Consider the following 19894-nt stretch of genomic DNA (forward strand, 5'->3'; position numbering starts at 1 on the left):
GGAGCGAGGAAAGGAAGGCGGTGACAAACCTGATCTTCTGGAGGACTACGATGGTATGCGTGTATCTCAGGGTAGGTTTACCGAAAAACTGTACCAAGATATAAAACTGACTGAGTCTTAATACGTGCCTCTCTCAAGACGAATTTTGAATGCCAAATCCTTATGCATAAATACGTATGTCGCTTGGTGGAAGGAAATTTGCTGTGGACATAGAGGAAATCCATGGATTCAAAGGAAAGAATTCTACGGGCTACAGTCTTGGAATATATGTTGCATTAAAGGGGAACTCTGAGTTCCCTTGAACGCATTTAGGAAGATTCTAACACCTGGACTTGGTTACGGACTCTTAACACAGAAAGCTTCGCAGCTGAACACAAGGTAATGCGATTTCCAGCATGCACATCTCCTCGCCTTTCCACTATTACTGGTCCGCTTTGGCCATTGTAATCGCCAGCCTTGTCCGCTCAGGGCCTCAATGTAAAATAATCACTTAATATCTCACGGCCTCCAAGCTTCAAGATTCAGATGTCATTTTATTCTTTTCATTCCGTTTGTATAAGTTTGACGACTTCAACGATATCAGCTATATAAATTCTAAAATTAACAGTCGTTGCAAAAAGCCTAAAACTAATAGTCGTTGCAGTTGTGAAAGCCATAATCAATCAAACAGTTGTTGCAGTAGCATCTCAAGACCCTGAATGTAGAATACTTTACAAGAAAACTTGAAACATTTTAATTTTATATAAATATTTGAGATGTAGTAAAGTTTTTGAAATTCTCACCTTAAAAACAGGTTTGTTTGGACGGGTAGGCTATTTAATGAAGAAAACTGTTTGAATGTGGACCGTTAATAATAATTATTATTATAGTTTTTGTTGCTGCTGCAAAACTGAAGCAAAATTATCTTGAAAGTTTAAGTTATCTGTGCTAACATATGCATTAGAAATTTTAATTCAGTCGATGACAAGGGGGAATGCAAAATAATGTGAACGAATGTATGTGTCTTTTTACTAAATGTAAACCACAAATGCTTTAAAATAATTGAAAGTAAGAGATTGTTAATGGGAGGCCATGACTGTGAAGTGTTCTGGCCTAAACGTTGGCGTGTTGAGTCTGCAAAACAGTTTGTCTATGCTATTGTCTCTTTCATGTAAGTTATTTAAAACACACAAAAGATTTGCTCGCGATTTTTTTCCCTTTTTTTTCTTTTTTCCTTTTTTTCCCAGTTGTTGTTACCATTAACCTATAACTCACCATAAACAAACGACACGGCCAGTCTTTCACAATGTGGTATGAAATATTACATTTAAGAATCTTTGATGTATTTCAGAGGTTTTAAAAAGTGGACACATTACGAGTTTAATCAATGGCAACCAAAGACTTGTCAGGAGGAAGAATATGATGTTGAAATGCTTTTCTCATCTTGGCCTGGCAGTTGAAGCAGTGGCGAATAGGTCCTCTGACATGGCGGACAGCAAAGAAGCGTTTGGCCTTCAAAATTCTCCAAGTGATACGGACTCGAAGGATTTACACAGCGAAAGTAAACCGGAGAAACAGAATGGAACTTCAAGCAAATCTCCGTCGTCTCAGACAACTTACATCCAACAGGTTAAAGCGACACTTTATATATGTGTGTGCGACCCTCTCTGGGCCTCCTAAGCAGACCCGTAGTAGTAATCATCTTTAGTCTTGTATTCTACCCTGCCATATGATTGAAAATGACACCTACGAATTTGGCAAGCGTATGTTATGTTTGGTAGTGTTCTCTGTCGTGTAATTATTGGCAGATTTTTTGTTTTGTTATGTTTTGTTTTGTTTTTGCTATCATACTCCGTTAATCGCAGACATAAACAACATTGTATTTGAATGTCTGAGGGTGAGGGCTTACATCACATACGTCGTGGCATATTTGTGTATTCTTATGGCCCGGTTGTCACTGAGCAGTCATTTCTTTCAGTACATTTTTCAGTCAAACACATTTCAGAATTAATTACAGTCTTCATTATAAAACACAGAATTATACATCATGGAGGATGTAGTAAGTCTACCATTTGTTTTTGTTTTTTTTAAAGATACACAATTTCATGTGTTTTCAATAGCATGCGTAGAGAAAATGACACCCTTACAAGTGCTAAAAGGCATGCCTCATTTGGAAATCTTCTTTTAAAAGGGAATGGAAGGGATAAAGGTCTACCTCCACGAACGTGAACTGTGGACAAAATTTCATGAGGTTGGGACCGAAATGATTATCACCAAAGCAGGGAGGTGAGTCCTTCGTTTTTTTATTCAGTTTGGGAGGATATTTCAGACTCTATATGGTTCTACAACACCAAGTACCTTCAACAGACTTTCCGATAAAAACCTGGTAAAATCAAATTGGACATTTGATTGTGTTTTCCTGAGGTGTTTGTCTGGACAAAGACGGATTCAAGAATATGCGAACTCACTTTATCGATATATGCAATAAATGATCATCTCTATTTCTTCATTATCTCAATTGTACATCGATGAGGTGTTTTAGGCTGTGACAGTTAATTTACAGGAGGTTTTACTATGTAGTTAAGGATCCATAGGGTCGAAAATCTTTGCGTCGTTTCAGTGCTCTTCTGGCGGAAGATTTGTAACATCCTGAACATAGTTTCTTACCATTTCACTGACCCAGAATTTATCAAGAAGACATCACAAGGCCCTCTACCGTTCTGACTCACCATTAACCCCGGGCACGCTGTTTGCAATTGTTTGCACTATCAGAGAAAAATCGTAGTCTATTTTTTGCAGTTGACCAGAAAGGGCAGTTTTTCAGCATCAAATCGATATCATCAAAGTCACGAAAACAATACAGTTTAAGGGGGGCTTGAGTGAACACTTTTTTTAATTTTACGTCACAGGGAAATGTCGCTGCCAATGCCTATCGTTCTGCTGATGCAAGCACACGGGAATATCTGTGTGTCTGATATGTATTTTGATGAGAGATAGATTAATAACATTTAAAACGCAATTCGATAGTTTGTTAAGGTCTGACCTTACTGACAACTAATATTGCACTGGGAATATTGTTCTACTGACTTACTGGCCTACTGCATTTCACTCATAATAAGCAGACTATTTTAGTTTAATACAATTACTGAGTACCGAAATAATTTTCTCACAAATCTTGTAACCATTATTTTCATTTTTCCATGCAGGAAATTTTAATGTAGAACACATCAGCAAAACTGTTTAGATTCACATAACCAGACTAGATAAATGTCTCAGTTTTTTCCATTTTCACGGAGGTGAAACGCTGATTTATATACGGGAGATCAGACTATATATATATATATAGACCCACGTCTACACATCATGCATGAACACATGCATACATAGGCCCCTCGTGCGTGCATTTGTAGATTGGAAAACGGACTCAGCCGCGTCCAAATAAGCAACTCTCGGTATGAATGTAACAGAAAGTAAGTGATCTAGTGATCTGTGTTGTTTGTTGACAAATGGTCTTGTGGGTCTCATGTAGCCTATTTATTATTAATTACGGTCCCATCTCGACAGCTTTCCAGTGAGAGCTGCCATTTTTTTCTCACGCAGCTGCATAAAGTGGCCTTTATATCCAGTTCTTTTCCCTTCAATTTCAGCGAAACTTATTTGCCATTTCTTCTCACCTCATCCGACCAATTCCCGAAGGCTTGATGTTTTTATTACTCGGGTTCAAGCCACTTGATGCTGCGTTAGAAAATAAATAAATAAATAAATAAATAAATAAAACGCTCGTATGGAGAGTAGGTTTAGAGATTAACAACTATGTAGTAACCATGGGTTTGTAGAGAGGTTATACGATGTTAGATAACAGGTAATAACAACTGATGTTTATTGTTCTTTTCATAATATTCTGCCATTTATGAAATGCTCTCTTTTGGTGTCACTTGGAGGGGGAATGTTGTTAGGCTTTTACTAGTGTAATGAATGCCAGAATACTTTGCCTTGCGCGCTCAGATGAATTTTCCTCAACGTTCAGCATTGGAAGCTATGTAGGCTATATGGATGTATATTCTGTGTCTTAGTCTAGATTAAAACACTTTCCTACCCTTTATAAACCATGTTTTCACCCTCTGTGCTGTTTTTTGACATTGTTTTTGCCACAGTCTTTGGTGAATAAAATGCATCCCGTTTGCTGCCTAAAACATGCATCTAACAAAATATCTGAAATGAAATTTCAGTATATTCAGAAGCTAGTGGCGTTCTCCGTATTTTTTTTGTCATCAACTGAAATTTGCTAGGTCTTCCAAATGTATTATTCAGTGAGTACACCTACAAGAAACGTTTTCGTCTGTGAAGTATAAGTACGCTGTCAGTGTAAGTAAGACTAAGCTCGGGATTCACACAGTGAGAAAAAATTTAATTCATCAGGAGACAAAACTAACGTAGATGCTACTGCACAGCCATATAATATGTTATTCCTAGGAATACGGTATTATTGTTTTAAATAATTGTCAACAACCAACTATGTCTGGAATCGCCGTAACGATGTTTCTACTTCATCCACAGGCGAATGTTCCCAAGCTTCAAAGTGAAGGTCACTGGACTAAATCCCAAAACGAAATACATTCTCCTGATGGATGTAGTGCCAGCAGATGACCACCGCTATAAATTCGCCGACAATAAATGGTTCGTGAGACAACAATAGCTACCTCTGTTGCAATTTTGAAAGTAATCTGTGCAACAATTAGTAACACTGTGTAGCCTAATGATATTGTTCTTAAGAAGTGATTTCATGATGCAAGAGAATGCTTTACAAGAGCGAGACTGTCAGGCTTGATGCCCTTGTGATCTAATGAATTTCGCAATAAGACTATTAGTCACATTGTTTACGTAGCTACATACTTCACAAGCGAAAACAGGCTACCAGTCAATGAAATGCCAAGTGGTTCACTAGAGAAAATACCAAACAGGTAGTTTTCTAAATCCGAGACAATGAGCACATTTATCGTTATGTACTCTATACCTTGAACGTCTGTTCGTTTATGAACAGTACTACTATTATGTATATACTCGGAGTAGTTAAGGGGAATCACTTGTGGACTGTCCCACCTGACAAGCAGCAGACAAATAAATGCCTTCCCAACGAGTGTTTGAAAAATGTATCCAAATTCGTTAAAAAAGCTCCAACTTTAACATGTGTTTTATCTGCAATTGTTACATAACGACTAGCCCTATAAATCGCACAGTGTTTACACATTCTGATTTAAAGCAAGTCAATTCTTGTTTACCCGTATTGTGGATACGCCTCAACAGGTTATATACCGAGGACAAACGTGTGACTCTTTAGAGTCTGGCGGAATTTCTTGACAAATTCTGTCCAAACAAAAGAAAAGTGGATAGATCGAATGTCGAAGCCTGCTTTCGATATGTGCTTATTGCCGGAGAATCAAAATAGGATATATTTGAACACTTATCTTAACTCACGTCTATACCTCCATCTCACTTCCCAGCAGTCAACAGGCCTGCGAACAAAAGAGCTCTGTTTCACAATGTATTGTTTATTTATAAGCTCCTAGTTGTAAACTTTTTTGAGACTTCCATTTTGTTGTCCGTGGTTGTCAGTTGCTGCATGCCAACACCACTGAAGTCGTCTTATTCGGTGCAAATGCTGGTGATTTTAGTCAACTTCTGTTTCGTCTGCTCTCAAAACTAGGAGGTCACAATCACATGTGAAAGTTTATCGAACTAAAATACCTGTAGGTTACATGTGCTAGCAGTGCAAGTCAGAGGGAAACATCCATCCTGCATAATTTCTAGAATTAAATAGCCCATAACCTGCCTCATATATCCCTGCATCATGTGAATGATTATAATTTCCATAAAATATATAACAAAAACCTATTTACAAATAGGTTTAAGATCAAATCAAAGAAACAGTGGATGAGCAGATATTTGGATACAGACTACAGGAACTGGTTGAGTATTCTAAAAAGGTTGATCACTCTGAGCTACTGTGTGCGAAATGCTGAATTTTTTTAATTTGACACAGGTCTGTGACGGGGAAAGCAGAGCCAGCAATGCCTGGGAGGCTTTACGTTCACCCCGACTCTCCGGCCACTGGCGCGCATTGGATGCGGCAGCTTGTCTCCTTCCAGAAGCTTAAACTGACAAACAACCATCTTGATCCGTTTGGGCACGTAAGTGAAAGATTATTCACTGAACTTCGTGGAATGCTTCCCAATATTGTGGATTGGAACGTCACAGGGAAATGGACTGTAGCATTTATACGTGACTTGTCAGGTGTCATCGTGCTTCTGCGAAAACAGGGAGATAGCCTACACATTTTTTTTGTAGGAGTGCCCCTCGAAGCCAGTAAATGATTATCAGTTGCTCCAGTACTTTAATGATTTTCTTTGCGATAAAGGGGAGACTTTTTGATGCCCAACGTCAGAAATCTCCAGTCGTTGTTCAACAAAATAGCGTACGATAATAGACTACTCTTTAAACAGGTGCCTATGACAAATGCCAGAGTTGTCTCAACAGAAATTAAGTACAATAGGGCCATTAAGATAACAAAACAACAGCAAATATAATTATCAGAGTCTCTGATGTGGACACAGTTCACTAGTAGATCATAAATTAAATTTCAGTAAAATAGTGTTTAGCCTAGTGTTAAGGATTAAAGGACTAAAGAACAAATTATTGAAAAGCCGTGAATTTGTTTGTAATTCCCCTTGGTGAGGTAGGCCTGCTCGACCGCAAACCATTGTTGTCCTGTACCATGGGTTTACAGCACGTCGCAGGTGTTGTGTGAAATTGGCTGTGGGCCTGTATTTTTTAAACATTCATTTACATTTACAAAGCACTATACATACACACACACACACACACACACACACATATACATAAGAAGCTAAACGTTCTCAACAGGATGATTCTTGAACCTAAATTATATATATATATATATATATATATATACTTTTTTTTAATAGTTGATAAAACGATTAAGTTGATATAACCACTTTTTGGTTATAAGAATCAGTTCTACTCCATCATTTATCATAGGCCTTCCTGTTAAAATTACTGTATCCATTCTTCAATCTTTAACTGCAAGGATGTTTACTATTCTACAGTCATAACCAATGGCCTCAGCTCATGCAGCTATAGGTCATATGGAAGGATCTGGTTATGTTTGATTTGTTGATTTATTTTGGAGCAAGTTGGGTTATTTACATTGCTAACTACATAGCTCAATTTGATGAGCTGAAACAACCTGCAGCTGTTTTTAGCCTGCTGGCTGAATGTTGCCTCAAAGATCTGGACTTGTTCAAATCTGTGTTGCTTTAACTTTCTTCAACGATGACCAAGAGGCTACAATTCAGCGCCCCGTGTTACTATTAAGTCACTATTTCATGTGATCATAAGATTCTGTTGGCTTTACTTCAAAATTAATCTATTTATTGTGCTTCCAAACCTCAGCTGGCAGAAAGAAATTGGAGCCCAGATGGAATGTGATCAGTGTTTAAATTTTTTGGCCAAAACTTATTTTTGATTGGTTGCAGTGGTTGCTGGCATGCCCACATTTTTGCTTGAAGGGCACCATGGGATTTATAAATGACGAACTGGTTCTCCACCAAAATCATAATCCATCAGATTGTTCTTTCAGGTGGTTGAAATAAATTCAGGACTATTTATGATTACTAGACTCAAAGATGGGGCTAATCATGCAACTCTCCATGATGGATCCATTAAGAAAATCATGAAAAAGGACAGTGTTTTTGATCATGAAACAAAACAAAATGTTAGAGAAAAAGCAACAATATTTGAAACACATATCACACCAGAATTTGTACACTGGAGAAGAAGACAGTTAACCACAAGGGATAATGATAACATCCTTGCTTTAATTTTGCAACATTAAAAATATTTTAGGGTTCCTGACCAAGTCATCCATGCTGTAACTTTGAACTTTTTTTTCCATCTCCATTCATCAACCTCTCAATAATCTTACACATTCTTGGTGGAGTTTGGATAACTGTGCTTCAAATTGTTTATGTTTTAATGACAGTGTGAGATGAGTAATGGAGGAGGGTATACAAAGACTGTTAATCTCGAGGGTTCTAGAATCCCTGTGATGTCGGGAACATGAAAGAGAAGGGCAAGTGTTCAGGACCCTTGGTGATCCCTCACTATCATTAAAAACTATCATACAGAGCCAGGGCAAATGGAGATGCAGTGCAATAGGGCACTGAGAGTAGATGAATGCAGTACTCATAGTGGGTGGTCCCTCTCACAAGCATGCTGGGAAAACCGTCCCATGTCTGATGGTCACATAGATTTCAAATATTCCAATGTGCCCCACATAGTGTCAGAGACAACTCAGTGTAATGCTGAGCTGTTTTAAATCTATCTTAAGTACTGTAGGTACATATGCTACAGATGCACAGACTTAAAAATTTACTTACAGTTTCTGGAGCAGTTCAAATATCAGTTGAAACATATTTTTCCCCTGAACCACAGGCACCTCATAAAAATATTTTTGTCATTCAATAGCATCCAAGTAAATCTGTCACAATGTAGAAGAAGTAAAGCAAACAATGCAATTCAGAAGTTATTCTTACTCATTTTTTGGATGATCAGTAAAACAACTTATGTGTAACCATTCACTATATACAAACTTTCTCTGGCCTTCAGCATAGATAACAAAATGGAGACTAATACCATGGACAAGGGAGTGGGCTGTGTCACTGTGCTTAAATTTTAAATTTTGTAAAAAAAAAAAATAAAATAAAATAAAAAATAATAATAATAAATAAAATAAAACTTGTACTAGTTCAATTGGAACAGATCCCAGAAAACTCACTGAATGATGATCCCATTGTTAGTATTGTCCTTGTCACTAGTCTGTAGAACTGTGTAAATATTCTCAAGTATAACATTAGTATAAGATCACAACTTACAAAGACATACAAGTGACTACTGAAGGCAGGATCACAGAACTAAGATGAATTTCTTGCTGTTTTATTTAATATGACGAAACTACCTTTATTTAACTAACTTTATTTAAAGTAGCCCACACTAACTGTTCAGATAGATATGGCTAATTAAAATATGACTATTTTCAACTCCAGGTGCCTCCAAACACATAATCTATTTTTGACCCTGAAGCAGTGTGTGATATGGTGAATTGACAAAACATTACTTTTTCACCATTCTGGTGGTCTCACTCTCATTCATATCAAACTGACCTTTGAAATCAATAGTCAAGTAGCAGGCTAAACGCAGCACAGTGTGATGTGAGTAGTGCAACAATCTCTGAGAATAAAACATCCCTTAGTCTGGTCATCATGTAGAAACAAGTAAAAATAGTTTGTTATCTTTGCATTTTATTAGACTTAGTGAAATTAAAAGCCATTACTGAAGACTGTGACTCCCTAGTCTGTCAGTGTAATTAGGCTTAGGCTGCTGGATGACAGGGCCCCAAGAGAAGAGTGAAGGGCTCAAGTTCAACCAAGTGGACAGCGTCTTTATGTCGCCAGGCTAAACCGCAGAAGTGCTGACTATTCTACTCAAAACAGGTCAGAGGGGGTCGAAGAGAGAGAGAGTAAAGAACGGAGAGCAGGGAAATGGAAGGTGTTCAAATGTCACGTAGGGAAAAATATCAATTTGTACAAGACCTGATTTATTTATATTGTTTGTTTTCTCTCTGGTAGATAATTCAGTACGAATCAAAAGCTTAGATTCAGAGTGCCTTAGGGGTATCTGTGTTGTCAAAATATATTGGAACTCTTGGTCAGTAAATATAAGTTTTGTTGTCTTTTCATTATTGTAGAGTGGTTCATTTACAGCAGAGAGATTGGTGTTGGATCTTTGATTATTTGATTTTCTTTCTTTAAGTCTCTGGTGATCACATTTTGCTATGTTATGCTCCCATTGCACATAATGTCTAATTAGTAATAAAACATGTTGCACAATATATAAAATGAATGTACAGTAACTGGTGTCATTGGAGTTTGAACAATAACAAATGACTGGTGAATTCTCTTCTAGATTATTCTCAACTCCATGCATAAATATCAACCTAGAATCCACATTGTCAAGGCAGATGAAAATAATGGATTTGGGTCGAAAAACACAGCATTCTGCACCCATGTGTTCCCTGAAACCGCTTTTATTGCTGTTACATCATACCAAAATCATAAGGTAAGATCACTTACAGTACTAAAAAAAATTCATTATATCTTATAAAGGCATTATAAAGGCATGAACTTTTGATGCAGCCTTAAGCTGTTTTTTCCCCATTTTAATTTAACCTATTGATATGTTCTGCATCTAGCCTCCTGGAAAAGTAGCCCAGTGAGTTCTTTGAAATACAGATATTTTGAGATTAAAAAAAGAAAAGAAAATGTTATACATATAATTCTGATGTATTGGTAAGGGGTGTCTGATGATGATTTCGGCTTGGTTTTCATCCTAAACTGCTTTTCAGCTATCACTGAGGTTTGATGTAATGAACTGATGTCATCAGCAATGAACTGAATGTAATGACATTCCAGTGAAGTGAAACAGATTACTTGGACTGGTAACTGTCTGGTAATTACTGATATGACACTGCTACTGACAGATGTCAGTGGTTTGGGGAGGGAGCTGCATTTCCGATTACTACGCAAAGAAACACCGAATGTTGAGAGACTCCTTAGTACTTCTGATTTAGTGAGGGTTATGAATTCATGGCAGTATACCAAGGCCTAACAAAATGGCCTTCGTTTGTATAAGTTATGTATGTATACAAAAAAGCATAGTGAATTGTAACGGGGGTTCTTGGAAAAACAAAAATTTGCAACTTTTATTCATGAACGAATTAGTTTACTTGGTGACGATTAAACCTATGCAAGCTAACGAACTTCATCGATAATATGTGCTTTTCAAATTATTTGCGTCCGAATCCCAAAAGAAAGACGAAAGTAGCGGTGAGTGGTTAGCACCAGACTTCATTTGGAAATAGAGGTTTCCATAATAGCCCGTTTTACAAGACCATCTAACAAATCTCTCTTTTTATTTTAAGTTTTAAAAAACGTACGTTTTCTGAAAATTGGTTTTGCATTTCTTTCTGTCCTTCCTTTTTTGAAAGCTGACTGTAAGACATCTAAACTATAACTATCTGCTAAAATGTTCGTAGAATACACAAACAGACAAAAATGTAAACTTACGTGCAAAATGTGACGTTTATATTCTTTTAATTTATTTAGCAGCTTATTCATTTTTATTTGATATTTTTATGAGTATGTTGTGCAAAACTTCCAATTGTAGTAATAGACAATTGGTTTATTGGGAACTTTTATTTGTGATTTCAAAATGCAAGCTGAAATATTGATAATCATAACACAACATGATTACAAACCATGCGCGATGTAATATAATCATGCTGAATGGCCAGTGATGCAACCACATCAATGTTCAAGCGGGTACATCACCTAAGATACCGATGCATTTTAATTTTACATACATTCAGATTTTTCTATATACAGCCAAACGTTTCGTAGATGTTGTTCCAATGGTCTGGAAATGTAAAGAATTCGCAACAGAGTGTGGATTTACTTAATTTTTGCATCCAAACCCCCAATATTTGGAAACCTCTTCAAGGGAAAGGGACTATGCAAAGCTTTGCATTAATTTTTTTGTCTGCTTTGTTTAAATCTAGCCTTGAACGCGTCGCGTTTGGCTTGTTGGCCGTGATTTTTTACGGTCAGGCAAACAAGTCGCTATGGAAAAAAACTTGTGAAACAGTCTGTATTTCCTTTGTGTGTGCGAAAATACAGATTATAGCAGTGGATGCACTTCTGAAGGACTATGCGAATTTGAATAGAACTGATCTGGTAAAATAACAGTAAGGTGGAACTTAAACTGTCCCTGTTTATATATACTATTTTGTCCTTGGCATATAAATCGGAGAGCGGGCATGGTAACATATAGCCTGTTTTGAGCGGACGCTTTAGCTCTGACGATACGATGTCAAATATTACTCACTAACCCATATGTAATTCTCAAATCCAAAATACGTGCATGCCAGACTGCGTAGCGCAGAACAGATAGTTCAGTAGCCCCCCAAAAAACATCATCCCCCCAGTTATTCTCTGAACCCCGCTGTGAACATTATTTCGATCAATACCGATCAAGTTCAATCGATGCCCTCATGTACCCGAAAATCATTTAGCCCGCTTTTATTCCATATGTTTACAAATGGAATAGAGGTGCGAAATTAATTTGTCTTAAGAAACTGATTGTATCCTATGTTGCTGTTGTTAAATTTTAAGTTACTTTTTACTCGAAGTAAAGGGAAAACTCCCCATTCTCAAAGCAACCGAAAGACAAGGCCTATCTTCAGTTTTGTGCCTTATAATTGCAACAGGCTTCACTCGCCATTGCACCGTATCTACTGTATATTTAATAAATTAAGTAAATTGATTGTAATTGATTGTAAGAGTTTGTTCTGTAACAATGTATCATATATCAGCAGAGAAAGGGTGGTTTCATTAATGCAAATGGAGTACAGACTTGACCTTCCACTGAATTACTTTGTCAAATCTGATTTGTGCCACGTTTTCAGCAAATAAGGCCTGTGTCTGTTCCACATCCGTATTTTAACTACAGTGGTGTCAGGTCTTAATGTGAGCTTAAGAGGTTGTGAATGGAAAGGGGTGTCAACCGGCAATGTTTCATTCACCAATGAAAATTCCTATTGCCGCTCAGTGCCGGAAATCCAACTGGCTGGGGTTCTCTGGGAAACATTAATTATATGCAGTGTGTTAATTGACGGATTCGCCGAGAGAAATTATAGTAACTTAGGTTTTGGAACTGAAACTTAGAAAAAAAATTTAAGAATGCCGAAGACTATTCACTTCATATGAAGCCAGTTACGCGACAGAAAACATATGATAGAAAACAAGGTTTGATCGCAAACTTAAAATTGGTTTGAGACGATTGAATTTCTCACTATAGATTAATGGTCTCATAAACTGCACAGTACATAGTTTAACATTTGTTGCATGGCCCATTTGTAGCTTTTAGTAGTTGTTAGCCTAAACGTTGTCACTGTACCAAAGTTAGTCATGGATTATTATTATACAGTGATAGACTTTTATCTGTAAATATGTAAGAATTAAACCTATAGACAATTTGTATGGGAAATGATGGGGAAAAAATTGGTCGTTAACAATAGGAGCGTAGATTAGGAACGTTCCATCTATTCAACGGTATAAAATCAATATCTAAGAAATAATTTGATGAACCAAACAATCTGGAAAAAGAATACTATAGCCCTAACTCAACACCAAGCTTTGTAGATCTACTTTCAAAATTGTAAGATGAGTAGGCAATATTCGGAAAAGCGGGAAGAAGAAGAAGAAGAAGAAGAAGAAGAAGAAGAAGAAGAAGAAGAAGTAGACGTATGAGTAACTTCATCATTATTTTGGCTTTTTACAAGATTACAATATGACTACGTCATGAAGTTACACAACAAAAAAGGAACACGGAGAGATTTATCCATAAATAATAGGCCTACAAAATCGCGTAAAGATCAGGTAACTTCATCAGTAGTATTAGCAGAAGCAGTAATATTAGTGTTAGTTGCCAGACAACTCGACAGTCAAGTAAAGCGGTGATGTTCTAGCTGCAATTTCTGAGAAAAAATGCTGTATAAAGAAGAGTTGAGATTCGAATATAAGCTTATCATTTTTGCTACTCCTCACGTAGCCATTGTTGATTGTTACACTGATCTCTGGAAACATGCGCCTTGTTGGCCACAGCACGAATTAAAACAGTACATGTCCTTTGTCAAATACTTTAGTAGTCTAAGAAAAATAAGATAAATAGGCCATATGCCAAGCTTACGGCGCGTTACGGGAGTTCCAGAGTGCGCTAGTCTCAAAAAGGAGATCTTTTACAAGGTCCCGGGCTCGAGTGAGAGCCAACCCGCAGTCAAAGTTCACATCTTGTTGGAAAACACAACACAGCCGCCAACTAATAACCTGCCAAAGGGAACGTGCTTTATTCAAAGCCTCATTGTTGATGTCGTTGCTGGTCTGTGATCACCCGACTCTAATGAACAGTATTCGTACAGCGACATTTGTCTGGTTTCAAAATGCCTGTCCCTTCAAATCTTGTGTTAACCCTCAGCATAGGCTAAAATTTTTAGCTTTCACACATTATTTATTTTTTTTATTGTTGTTGTGGTTATTGTTATTATTATTATTGTTGTTGTTGTTACTACTATTATTATAAAAATATTATTATTGGCAGATAAACACAAACAGATAACAAATATCCGAACCTTAACTTATTCTGCTCTCATCCCAATCTATCGTCCACTACAAGTAAGTATGAGGCGATTATAGATTAACATAAACGAAGCATTTCAGTGAAAGTTTTACCCAGTTTAAACTGGGGACCAACACGGAATTTTTTTTTATATTTTAATAAGCTGTTTTATTTCTTACATTCTGAAATAAATATGTATGACCTTTTTGTAAATCGCTCTACCTATCTGCGTCTGATAAACGAATGCATATGAGACCAAACTTAAACTGTTAAGTAACTGAAAGCTTCTAATGCAGTGAGAGTCCATGCATTAATTCATTTATTGATTGAATTGCATTCCTGGCACTTCAGTAGCCCACAGAGACCTAAGAGAAACTTCTAGAGCACAAAGGAACACACCGGAGAAATTACTGGTTGGAATCGGGTGAAACACGAAAACAGACAAACTAATATAAAGTCTGTCAGGGTATGGTAACGACGGAAGTAGGGGTAGTGTGCCTTGAGCATGCAATTAACTCCATGTACCTACAAACATAGTATGCTACACTGATCTACTTAGGAAAGCTCGAACAGGAGGGAAATTGGCTGCAGTTGAAGGCAAGCGTTGAAAAGTAAAGCTGGATTCTGAATATAATATAGACCTTCGGCCATGCCTTTTGTAGTACTCAGCTGTTTCTATATTTCTGCTTCACATTAAACAGACCACAGTGCGTGTAGACGCTCACCGTATTTCATCCAGCCTGCCACAGCTGTAATAAACCTCAAGGAGAATTTGTCCTTTTTCCATTTAGAAAAGGGTGGCATTCATTTTATTCTCTGTCAGAATATTTTACAGTGAATAGGCCTATATTTACAATTAAATATTAAAGGCTTATGCAATTGGCAATGATACTCTTTGGTACCCTATGATACATTTTGCCAGGAGCACCAAATTATGAAAATACTTGTATTGCGTACAAACGCTATATGTTGTACTGTTATATCCTTCACCAATAGAAAGACCACAAAATGTGTTGTTTTGAGTGGTTTTCAATGGCCAGTACGCCTAACAGTTTTAATAATACACACAAATCCCTGTACAGACATTTCAAAATAAGAGCTGTTGTATGTATGCTGTGGGTTTGTTATGTTGCAGATAACTCAGCTAAAAATCGAAAACAACCCCTTTGCAAAAGGCTTCCGCGGCAGCGATGACATGGAGCTCCACCGCATGTCAAGGATGCAAAGGTAAATGACTTCGCTACAAAATTCTGTATTCATTAGTCAAGAACTGCGCTTTCATTTGGTCTTATTTCAGAGTGTCGCTGTGACAGTTTTGAGTTATAAAATTAAGTAACTCAGTAAGTATTTTGTGTCAGGCTATTCTTCACGACGGATGTACACATATGATACAGTAAGTTTTGACCATGAGTCCTTTTGCTGTCTTGAAAGCCTTTCAATGAGTGTGGGATTTAGGCAGAACTAGCTATATTTTAAGCACTATAACTATAACCAACAGAGCCGGTGATCAATGTAAATTCGGCAAAATCGTCCTCTTCGAGATACATCAGAATTTAATGTTCTCATAAGACCAAAATTGTGAAGAACTGTGATGTAAGTGTACATCTTGGCTGAGGGCCAGTCTCCACTCTGTTCGCTCTCTCTTGGTTCCTCTGGCTTGGCCATGAAATTGTGATACCATCTCCGTTTCACGCAAATCCCGCGCTATTCGCGGACACAGTTGTCTGTAACGGTGATAGAGGTGGTCGCATGGAGGCAGTGGGAGCAGAGACCACATGGCTCTCCCCTTATTCAGTCCAGATGACAGTCATAATATGCGTTCATACAGTGTGGAAAAACACATTTTCAAAGCAGAAAATCTGGTGTTTTGACCTACAAGCAGCCAATAAATACATCCCGTACTAGAAAAAGAGGCTTTTGAACATGAGCGGGAAATAGTAAATGAGTTAAAACTTGGCTATTGCACTGTACGGAACAAGGAATTCAGTCAAGGCTCAGAAGCAGATTATCTAATGAACTCCAGGATAACTAATTGATATCAACATTTCATTGAAGTGCTCTTCCCAAATTCTGCTCAAAGAGTTTTTGTATATTCCGATTCAGTGATAACGCGTGCGAGTTCTTAAATTAAATAAAAATCATACACTGCTCATTAAAAGTGTGGGGACACGTTGCCTTTTTCTATATTGTCCGCTGATTTTTCTTTTTTTTTAAATTACTTTTAAATTAATCAAGAAAAATGCCTGCAAAGGATTTGTTAACATGAAACAGCTATTCGCTTATACCTCAGGTATAGCTGCTACACTCAGCCTCGTATTCATCAAAATATCTTCCTTGGTGAGAAGATTGGGTTCTGTATGAATGATAATTTGAGAGTTTTATTTTTCCAAGCTATTATGAAAAGCACGTATATAAGTCTTTTGCCTCAAAGGTAATTTAAACACCTCTGCACCGACATGACAAAAAGGGTATGAAAAGCGTGGGGTATATCATTGTTCCCAAGGTGCTACTTTTGTTGGTTGGTACTTAAGTTTTGATGTTTTTCCAAAGAAAAATGGCGAGATGTAAACAGTTTTCTATTGAAATATGTCATTTTGTGGTTGAGCTAAAAGGTGAAGGTTATTCTTTTTAACAAAAAGCTTGATGACTCCAAATTTTATGACAGGTGGTGTATGATATTACATATCACTATAAAAATGCACAATTTTTTGAGTGCACTGAAACTGTTCACCAAACTGTTTAACCAAAGCACATTTATTAAAGGGTTCACGACATAAACATTATAGACAAAAAGAGTATTCTTACTTTTTCATTGATCCCATATACAAATTTCATATATTACCATCTAAGGCCCACGATCTAAATTAAAAATACCACACCGACACTGAACGTGGATAGTCGCAGTTGACAATGATGCAGCATCTTGTTAATCAATGATGTGAGGGAGATGGTTCTTTTTTTATAGTACCAAGGAGTACCCAGTGGTCCCTCGCAGCACAGTGCGTCAACGAGTTGGCACCAGCCAGAGTCCATTCAGTGGAGATGTCCAAGGGATTTCTACAGCTAGTAGCATGACCTCTCAATACTCATGTGAGAATGGAGTCACTGGCACCTCCCAGGACATGCTGCCCCAATCTGGCTCTTATCCTCTACCCCATGAACACAGTCAAGATTATCACTGCATAAAGCGAAAAGGTGGGTTCACTTGGTTCCAGTAAAATTGTACAGTAAATTGTACAGTAGCTATTATCGTGCAGGCTCACTGCACCATAATATGAGGATTACACCACTGGAAAAAAAAACAGGTCCAAGAATATGAAAGATATGATGCTTTTATTGTTTTGACTGTTGTTTTCCATCTGTTTACTCAGTTGAGGACGACTGTCATGCAGGTGATCACACATACAAAAAAGCGTACATGGAGAGCTCCTCCAGTGAAGATGACCATTACTACCGGACAGTCAGCTACCCACAGTCCTTGGGCCTACCTGGCACCCCCTACAGAACGGAGTCAGGTCAGCGACAGGCTTGCATGTATGCCACTGCCTCACAAGCCGCTGAACCAGTCCCAAGCCTGGAGGATATCAGCTGCAACACATGGGCAGGTGTTTCACCCTATGGCAGCTGCTCTGTGACAACCATGCAACCAATGGAGCGACTGCCATACCAACATTTCTCTGCCCACTTCACGTCCGGACCACTGGTGTCCAGACTAAGCGGGGTAACAGGACATACCTCTCCACAGCTGGGTGATGCCCATGCTATGTATCAAAGCTCCATGTCCCACCAGACACTTGGCAGGCAGTGCAGCCCTGGTGCAGGAATCCAGTCCCCAAGTGCCAGCCTGCAGAGCAATGAATACTTGTATTCCCATGGCATACCCCGTACTCTGTCTCCACACCAGTATCACCCAGTGCACAGTGTAAGCATCATGCCTGAATGGAATGAGAGCAGTTAATTGGCCTCTTACAGAAAAGGTTTTGGCAAGGTCTGGAACAGGTACTGGAGCTGAAGTAAATGTGTGTATTTATATGCCTTCTCATGACATGATTGGTCAAGACCCTTAAGTACATTTAGTACAGTTATTAGCAAGTTTAATAGGCTAAAAGACCCAAGAATGTCTTTGCAGTTTGACATTGCTCTGGGAGTCAGGAACTGCTTGCTAAGATTGTTTGACCAGGTAGATGACAATACTGGAGCATGAACAAATTTAAAAAGGTTAAATGCTGTACATCAGGGCTTGAGTGAAAAGTTCTTTCTATTTTTTTTCTTTTGCTTTTGGAATGCAGAATGCAGGAATAAAGTACAGGACTGTCCAAAATGTTGTCAGCAAACTAACTTTGTTAGTCCATAAGTTTTATAGCAATTCTTCATCTAAGTGATTGTGTTATGCCTATATTTTACGTTTTTTTGTCTTTGTATTGCATAACTATGAAAATTGTTGTACATTTATAAGTCATTAAGAGTTGGAATTCTCAACGTGATTCACACAATTCTGTGAGGTCCCTTGTGTCAAAATCACAGCAGAAATAGTGTGCTGCAGAGTGATTTGGTTTTCTACAGAGTTCGCAATAGTTTTTTTGGGGTGAGAATTAATGCACTTGAATTTTTTATGTTCAGGGATATGGAAAGACCATCATAAGGATTGTAAGACACCAACACATTTATTGACTCATAGAAATTGCATTTATAAAATGCATGTTTTCAAAAGGAATTGATATTTAGGATACAGATTCTGAGACTGAATTACTCAATATGTTGACTGAGGAGTGTCACTTATTTATTCTACCCAGGGATAAACTTTGCAGATGCTCACGAGTAGAGAAAATCATATCTTTGGTGTATTTCTTGGGTATCAGCACATACCTACACTGGTGCTCTTTGAAAACGAATCACACATCCAGATGAGGTTTTACTTGCAGTTTTGGTATTTACTGTAAAATCATACATCACATGCATGGTAATCAACATACCTGCATATATTGATGCTATGAAGTTCTCAATAAGGTATGCTAACTCAACATTGACAGTGCATATCTAAGTAAACAGTACCCACATGAAGATCCACAGGACTACTACAACCTTACAACATTTCATAGAGTGCTAGCTATCATGAGCTACTTGGTATGCTACTTTGTAGCATGATGTGACACATCTGCAAAGCCGCAGATAAAAGGCAAGCAGAAAATACAATACCTTGAATTTCTGAAAAACATTTGATACTGTTGAAATGTGTCATTCCACAAAGCCTAAGCACATAGTGCATTGCCTTTTCATCAGTGGCCTTCCTGTAGAGACCTCCTCTGTAGAAATGTGTAAGGATAAGAAGTCATTGTGGGATATTCAGTAAAATGTGCTTTCTGTCTGGATGAATGTTCATTTTAGAAAATGCTAGTAGATGCAGAATTCTCTTTGTTAATAGTATTTATATTTTCTGTATTATAAAGCCTAATGATTTCATCTAAAATTATATTTTTACAATTTGTCCATTCTGTTTCCCTATTACTTAGTTTTATTCATCTTGTTTTTTTCTCTTTCAAAAAAATCATACTGGTTTAGAATTTTATGTTTATGATATAGACATGACTTATTTGGCTGTAAATAAACA

At 37.5% G+C, this 19894-nt stretch overlaps 1 protein-coding gene across 1 annotated transcript; it reads left to right on the forward strand.

The window, feature by feature from the left end:
- Positions 1-1464: 1464 nt before the first annotated feature.
- On the forward strand, positions 1465-18244 carry tbx5a (T-box transcription factor 5a). Its single transcript, XM_030769249.1, has 8 exons — positions 1465-1608; positions 2171-2265; positions 4537-4656; positions 6020-6167; positions 10021-10173; positions 15422-15513; positions 17252-17481; positions 17658-18244. The coding sequence occupies exons 1-8, from the start codon at positions 1465-1467 to the stop codon at positions 18242-18244; spliced, it is 1569 nt and encodes a 522-aa protein (XP_030625109.1).
- The last annotated feature ends 1650 nt before the right edge of the window (positions 18245-19894 follow it).

Source organism: Chanos chanos, chromosome 3 (genome assembly GCF_902362185.1).
Source record: "Chanos chanos chromosome 3, fChaCha1.1, whole genome shotgun sequence".
NCBI lineage: Eukaryota > Metazoa > Chordata > Actinopteri > Gonorynchiformes > Chanidae > Chanos > Chanos chanos.